General features: G+C 47.1%; 1 protein-coding gene across 1 annotated transcript in view; it reads right to left on the bottom strand.

The window, feature by feature from the left end:
* Positions 1-230: 230 nt before the first annotated feature.
* HNRNPUL2 (heterogeneous nuclear ribonucleoprotein U like 2) overlaps positions 231-8,101 on the bottom strand; it is a 98,554-nt gene continuing 90,683 nt past the window's right edge. The window contains exons 12-14 of the mRNA XM_029614843.1: positions 2,485-2,573; positions 2,275-2,382; positions 231-1,877 (exon numbers count right to left, since the gene is read on the bottom strand). Coding sequence (XP_029470703.1) covers positions 1,809-1,877; positions 2,275-2,382; positions 2,485-2,573 — 266 coding nt within the window. The 3' untranslated portion in view covers positions 231-1,808. The remainder of the gene's footprint in view (positions 1,878-2,274; positions 2,383-2,484; positions 2,574-8,101) is intronic.

Genomic DNA, 8,101 nt, shown 5'->3' with positions numbered 1-8,101 from the left:
AGTGGGACTTACTCAGGAACTTTCCTAAATCCACTCTCTCTCAACAAAAGTGCAACCATTAGAACTAGAAAGGAAAAACTGATTGTTTAACCTCATTTTGTGTCTGGTAGCCATAGGTCTACTCATGAGAGTTCACTTTCACACACTGCATTCCCCCCCCCCCCCGAGATGCTGCTGTCATCACTGCTTAGTATTATCTATTGAGAGCTAGAAGGGAAACAAGTGCACGCTTAATGGTAAACCCTTTTTACTGGCCATTTCAAAATGTTTTACAAATCGGTAAAAACATTTACAACCTTCATATTTTCTCATGTTTTTCATCATATACCAATTAAAAACATACAACATTAAATCACAAACGAATCTAAAACACTATTCCCTGTTTACCATTTTTTTTTTTTTTTTTAAACAAAAAATGTGCAGAAAAAGACATACTTAATTGCAAAGACCTCAGTCTGACAAGGATGTGGCAGTTTTCAATCCCAGGAACCAATTTCTTTAAGAAATGCTTCAAGCTCTGAAATCAACTGCTCCCAGCCAAAGAAGTCTCACATCCTGCTGCTCAGAGGGAGCACTGGTTTGCCATTCCTGTTCTCCCTCCACACATACGTTCTGGAGACAGATAAAGCATAGTACTATGGGGGCTGCCTCTCTGATGCCCTTGGGTAAGTGTAAGAAACCCCCTCCCCAATCCCAGAACATTAAAATGCATAATGTACAGCATTTACCATCTAAGGAAGCAGGAAACACCCAACACCAAACTGAGCTCTTTCCCTTGCAGTCTCTCTGACATTAAATATCACTCATTTTCCAGTTCACCACCATGTGGAGAGCTGAACCCACATTATTGCCTACAAGAACAGTTCCAGTTCCTGGTGCAACAAACAGAATGCAAGAAAAACTGAAGTGTTGGACTTTCAGAGTAACAGGAAGCCATTTTTATCCTCAATGCTTTTAAGATGGAAAAAATTATAAAGTCAACAGTGGTTGCCATAAGGCTAGTTCCTCCCACTCTTACATGGTTGCTGATACAGGGCCCTCTCACTTTCTCAGGGTGTTTCCAGTCTGCTGTCACATTTCTAAAGCTTAGTTTACTATTGTCCTACACCATTTCTGGTTTACTGCCATTTCCTCAACTTTATCATAATTTCCTATATACAGTCAATTCACTTTTTAAAGGACATTTCAACACTTTGCTGTTATGACTACTCAGACATGAGTAGAAACAAAGTGTGTGGGGGAGAGGAGAGGATAGGGGAGACCTATTTACACTGTATAAAGAGAAGATCAAGATCCCCTGAGAAACTTCCTTGCTTCGATCAACAGAAGACAAGTGCTTTTTGGAGACATCTTGGGGTCCGCATGCCTGAAAACTCCAATTCATTCCTTGAAGGTTATAATCAGCACCAGTCCTCAATACACCCTTGGGATATGAGCTAGCATTAGAGCCCTGTGCAGGAATATTCTCCATCTGCAGCCCCCAGGATACAAACTCTCTTTAAACAAACAGTTCACTTCAAAAGGAGTTAGGAATTTTACCTGTACAAATGAGACATGGCTGAACTGATGGTGCCACCCTGCATTTCCTCTCTGGCTTGTTGCCAAGGTCCAGGATGCTAACATTCCCTTTACAAACACTTAGCTATCTTGGAAATGTTTACAGAAGACACTTCTTTTCAACAAACTTTAAAAAAATGTACAAGTTCTGTTTTTACTCCCTTCCCTTCCCTCCCCCCAGTTGCTTGTGTCTGAAGTGAGCAGCACCTCCCACGCTCATTGGCTGGCTGAGGTCCGAGCTGCACTCAAGTTCACTGGTAGCCCTGGTAGCCATAGTAGCTTCCATAGTATGGATCTCCTTCTGGGTAGTAGTTCTGCCACTGAAAGAAAAATAAATCAGGGATTAGTGTGATGTTCACAGATCAGGGATAGAGTTAGGGCCAATCAGCACACATCACAATAGGACATTATAAAGTTTTTTTTTAAATAAACTGCAAATTTCAAACTGGGGTAAGCAGTACTAAGAGCGGAGATCATCACACAGGTCAGAGCCAAACAGTATGTGTAGTGGTGGTAGCAGGCTGAGATTGTTAGCACTCAAGCCACAAAGAAAGGACAAACACAGGTAGGTGGTTGGCATGCAGCATGTTGTAAGTGTCAAGGTATAGCAGGAAGCCCATACCTTGCCAGATGTCAGCAAGCATATAAGAACATATCCCCAGTGTGCAAACACACATACAAAGCAAGCAGTTGTCTGGCTGTTCCCAATTCACTCACCTCTTCATTATATTGCCTGTAGTAATCCATATAACTGTTATAGTCATAGTTTCTTCCATAGTATTGATCATAATCATCTCTGAATCTCTCATTGAAGTTACGGTAACCCTGAAAAAGAAAGTGCATTCAGAGAGCAAGACAACCACAGAGCCCACCATGAATCTTTTCAGGAGAGGAGCAGACCACACGTCTCACTGGAACCACACTCACCCCCCTGTTTCCAGGTTGTGCCCAGTACTGCTGCTGCTGTTGTTGCTGAACAAAAGGTCGATTATCGTAACCCCAACGCTGAACAGGACCTGTGGAAAACCAAACTTAACTCAGGTTGCCAATCATAAGCAACTTATCTTATGAACACATTCCTTCTATTGGTCCATCTGTTTCTTCCTCCTTTTTGGGTTTATAGCTCAATAGAAAACTATTCTATAAACTGGAGCTACTGTGCCCTGTGCCTTTATTTGCAAGTATCCAGGGTTTCCCCCCACTTTTAGTTTCTTTTCTAACATACATTATAGTGATAATTCTTAGCTAGAGGCCATGTGTTTCCCCAGAATAGGAAAATTTGTTCTTACCTGCTAATTTTCGTTCCAGATCAGTCAAGACCAGTGTGTTATGCACTCCCACCAGCAGATGGAGGCAGAGAACAAAACTTTGAGGCACCGTAATATCCAAGTGTGCCACCTGCAGCTCCTCAGTATTTATCCATACCCAAGCCAAGAAAGACAAAAAAAACCATTTAACTCCCCAAAAAAGGGCGAACATGAAACAAATACCTTCAAGGGCCAAAATAAAAAAAAAAAAGTCTTGAAACTGAAAACCCCAGGTCCGAACCACGGTTCCTATCACCGAATTGGCATAAATGCATTCTGATAAGACTTCCTATGTACAGCGGCTTAAGTCCAGGTAAATCAGTCTTTCAGCAGCAACACCCGGATAGGGTCCCTGGACTGATCTGTGGTATTACAGGAATGAAAATTATCAGGTAATGGAGAAATTACTTGCCTGATAATTTTGTTTTCCTTAGTGTAGACAGATGGACTCAGAACCAATGGGTACAGTGCTCTTCTGCTAGCAGATGGGAGACGGAGTCAGATTTGAAAGCTGACGTCACCCTAGATATACCCTGCAGTAACCTTAGCTCCTCAGTATTCTCTTCGAAAAGCCATTGTGGATATATCTTTGCTTAAGTAACTTGATTAAAACTTGAACTGGTTTTACTAAGTTTCCAAACTGGAGACCGCCAGTGCACTCAACCAATTAATGCCAACACCAGACAAACTGTGGGTGTCTTGAACTAGGGGTAAGCAGCTTACCCGTATTTGCTTAGTCTTGAGGTTTGCTATCCGAGGTTCTCCTTTTCTGGGGCAGCCATGGGCAGGATGCTGAGTCCATCTGTCTACACTAAGGAAAACGAAATGATCATGTAAGTAATTTCTCCATTTCCTAGCATGTAGCCAGATGGACTCAGGACCAAAAGCTACTCCTGGACAGGGCGGGAGGCTGCTCGTGGCCCACTTAGTATTGCCCTTGCGAAGGCCGTGTCTTCTCTGGCTTGAACATCCAGGCGGTAGAACCTGGAGAAGGTGTGTATGGAGGACCATGTTGCTGCCCTACAGATCTCAGCAGGCGACAGTAGCTTAGTTTCTGCACAAGAATCTGCCTGGGCCCTCGTAGAATGAGCCCTAATCTGTAGTGGTAAGGGCTTCTCTGCCTCTATGTAGGCTGCCTTGATTACTTCCTTGATCCAGCGGGCTATGTTTGCCCGCAAGGCCGCTTCTCCTTGTTTATTCCCGCTGTGAAGGACAAACAAGCGGTCCGTTTTGTGCACCGGTTCCGATCTTTCCAGGTACCGTACTAGGAGTCTGCCAACATTTAGATGGCGAAGAAGGCGTGAGTCTTCCGAGTTCTTATGTTCATCCGGAGATGGTAGAGTGATGGTTTGGTTCAATTGAAACTGGGAAACCAATTTTGGTAGAAAGGAGGGGACGGTGCGCAGCTGTATGGTTCCAGGAGTGACCCTAAGGAACGGTTCCTGACAGGATAGTGCCTGTAGTTCGGAGATGCGACAAGCTGAACATATTGCCACCAGGAATACCGTCTTCAACGTTAGAAGGCGTAGAGACAGACCGTGAGTTGGTCGAAGGAATCCCCAGCTAGGAAGTCTAATACTAGATTGAGAACCCACTTCAGGGGTGGTCGGAATTGTTTAACACCTCTCAGGAAGTGGGTCAAATCCGGATGGGTTGATAGCCGGATACCGTCTATTTCGGCCCTGAAGCAGGACAGTGCAGCTACTTGGATTTTAAGGGAGTTGAGTGACAACCCCTTCTTCATACCATCCTGTAGGAATTCCAGAATCATGGGAATCTTGGCTGTCTGCGGGAGTATCCCGCGGTCCTCGCACCAGGATTCGAATACTCTCCAGATCCGTATGTAAGACAGGGATGTGGAGAACTTGCGTGCTCGGAGTAGGGGTGTCAATCACGGCCTTTGAGTAACCGCACTTCTTCAGGTGAGTCCTCTCAAGGGCCAGACCGTAAGAGAGAATCGAGCCCTGTCGGAGAAAGCCCCTGTGTGGAGATAGGCACAGAGGGTTTCCTGCAAGGAGTCTTTGCATGTCTGTGTACCATGGTCGTCTTGGCCAATCCAAGGCCACTAGTAGAACTAATCCCCTGTGATGTTCTATCTTGCGGATGACCTTGCCCAGTAGTGGCCATGGGGGGGGGGGGGGGGGGGGGGGGGGGGAGAAAGGCATACAGTAAGTCTTCCTCTGGCCGAGAGTGTCAATCCCTTGGGAGTGTAGCTCTCACCTGTGGCTGAAAAACCTGGGAACTTGGGGCACTGAGACAGGTGGCCAAGTAGGTCCATGGCTGGGAGGCCCCAGCGATGTGGGAGGCCGAGATTCCTTGTAGGTTTATCTCCGCCCATGCCATGAGGGGCTCTAGTTCCAGAAACACTTGCTGGTTCCTGGTTCCTCCCTGGCGGTTGATGTAAGCGACAGTTGTTGCGTTGTCCGACATTACTCGAAGTCTGTGGCTGAATTGAAACATAGAAATGACGGCAGAAGAAGACCAAACGGCCCATCCAGTCTGCCCAGCAAGCTTCACACATTTTTTTCTCTCATACTTATTTTCTCTTAACTCTTGGTTCTATTTCCCTTCCACCCCCACCATTAATGTAGAGAGCAGTGATGGAGCTGCATCCAAGTGAAATACCTAGCTTGATTAGTTAGGGGTAGTAGGGGTAGTAACTGCTGCAATAAGCAAGCTACACCCATGTTTATTCCCTTTACCCAGACTATGTCATACAGCCCCTATTGGTTGTTTTTCTTCTCTCCTGCCGTTGAAGCGGAGAGCCATGCTGGTTATGCATTGAAAGTGAAGTATCAGGCCCTTTTGGTTTAGGGTAGTAACCGCCGTAACAAGCCAGCTACTCCCTGCTTTGTGAGTGCGAATCCTTTTTTTTTTCTTCTCCCCTGCAGTTGAAGCTATTCTGGATATGCGTGAAGCCTCAGCTTTTCTTATTCCCCTGCTGTTGAAGCAGAGAGCTATGCTGGAAATGCTTGATGTATCAGCCTCTCCCATGCCATGAAGCAGAGAGCCATGCTGGATATGCATCGAATTGCAGGCACACTAGTCTGACTGCTCGAGCTTCCAGGTGGTTTATGTTCCATTTCACTTCTTCCTTGTTCCATTGTCCCTGGGCCATCAGTTCCTGACAGTGGGCTCCCCACCCTCGCAGGCTCATGCCCATGGTGAGCAAGGTCCAGTTGGGTGGGGATAGGCTTACTCCTCTGCTTAGGTGGTCTTCCTGTAGCCACCACAGGAGCTGAGAACGTATCTCTGCTGGTAGTTGGAGGCGAATTGAGTAGTCCTGGGATAGTGGGTTCCACCGTGACAGTAAGGAACGCTAGAGCGGTCACATATGGGCCCTTGCCCACGGGACGACCTCCAGGGTTGATGCCATGAGGCCGAGGACTTTAAGATAGTCCCATACCTTGGGGCGTGCACTGGTCAAATCGTAATTGTTCCATCAGTTTCCTTCTCCTAAGGGAAGGAAGGAAGACTGTTCTGTTTGGTGTCAAAAAGGGCCCCCAGGTACTCTAGGGATTGAGAGGGCTGCAGATTGCTCTTGCCCGTGTTCACGACCCAACCAAGTTCCTGCAGTAGGCTTTTGACTCTGCTAGTCACTTGTCTGCTTTCTTCCGAAGACTTTGCCCTGATCAGCCAGTCGTCCAGGTAAGGGTGTACCAAGATCCCTTCCTTCCTCAGTGTTGCCGCCACAACCACCATAATTTTGGTGAATGTTCTGGGGGCGGTCGCTAGGCCAAAAGGTAGCGCTCGGAACTAGTAATGGTGACCCATTATCGCAGAGCGTAGAAAACGCTGGTGATCTTGAAGGTAGACTTCAGACAGGTCCAGGGAGGTCAGAAACTCTCCTGGTTGTACTGCCATTATGACTGAGCGAAGAGTCTCCATGCGGAAATGTATATCTGCAGATGACTGTTTACGTTCTTGAGATCCAAGATGGGTCGGAATGATCCTTCCTTCTTGGGAATGATAAAATAGATGGAATAGCGCCCCATATTTTTTTATTGCCTTCAGACTGAGTAGTCTTGTCAGGGTGGCTTCCACTGCCAGCCTCTTGGTGTGGGAGTGGCAGGGTGACATCATAAATTTGTCTCGAGGGATGCTGCGGAACTCCAGAGAGTAACCTTCTCGAATGATGTTTAGTACCCATTTGTCCGATGTGTTCGCGACCCATATTTGGTAGAAGAGGGCAAGTCGACCCCCTATTTCCTCTTCCTGTGGATGGTTTGGCCCATTCTCATTGTGGAGCACGGCTGGAGCCTGCCCCCGGGCCTGCTCTTCTTGGTCTGTTGGTTCCAAAAGGGCTGGGGCCTTCCAGAGGGGCGAGGTGCCTGAAACTGCGAGTTCCTGTAGGGTCTAAAGCATTGTGAGTCTCTGCCCTTGGTTCTTCTGGGAGAGGGATGCTGAGATCTTTTATTCCTATCTTCCGGTAGTCGAGGCACTGAGGATTCACCCCACTTGCTGGCTAACTTCTCCAATTTGCTTCCGAACAAGAGGGATCCTTTAAAGGGCATCCTTGTGAGATTCGCTTTAGATGTCGCATTTGACCAATTCCAGCGCCATAGTTGTCTTCTGGCTGCCACTACCGAGGCTATGCCTCTGGCTGAGGTAAGCACCAGGTCTGAGCTTGCATCCATCAGGAATGCTGCTGATGGATTCCAGTCCTCTATCCTGAGTATCCTTCAGTGCAGCCCCTCCCTCAACGGGAATCATTGTTCGCTTAGAGACTGCACAAACCATGGCGTCCACTTTCAGGAAACGCAGGCGTTCCTTGGTCGCTGGTTCTAGAGCAGTGGTTCTCAACCCTGTCCTGGGGACCCCCCCAGCCAGTCGGGTTTTCAGGATATCCACAATGAATATGCATGAGAGAAAATTTGCATACACTGCCTCCATAACATGCAAATTTTCTCTCATGCATATTCATTGTGGATATCCTGAAAACCCGACTGGCTGGGGGGGTCCCCAGGACAGGGTTGAAAAACACTGTTCTAGAGGGTATAGGGCTTCCAAGGCCCGATCTCCTTTAAAGCTGGCCTCCAGGGTATCCCATTCTAGGTCGATGAGTTCCTGGATGGCTTCCATCATTGGGAAGTAGCATGAGGCTCCTTGTGGAAGAAGCGAAGCATGGTTCGGTATGGTTCCAGGCCTGGAAGAATTTCTCCTTCCATGGAGTCGCCATCATTGTCTGAGGTGTCTGGCTCCCTGTCAGGGAAATTCTTGGTTAGGTGGGGCATATC

The sequence above is a fragment of the Rhinatrema bivittatum genome, chromosome 8 (genome assembly GCF_901001135.1).
Source record: "Rhinatrema bivittatum chromosome 8, aRhiBiv1.1, whole genome shotgun sequence".
NCBI lineage: Eukaryota > Metazoa > Chordata > Amphibia > Gymnophiona > Rhinatrematidae > Rhinatrema > Rhinatrema bivittatum.
The sequence above is the reverse complement of the archived record's forward strand: the minus strand, read 5'-3'. Positions and strand labels throughout refer to the sequence as shown.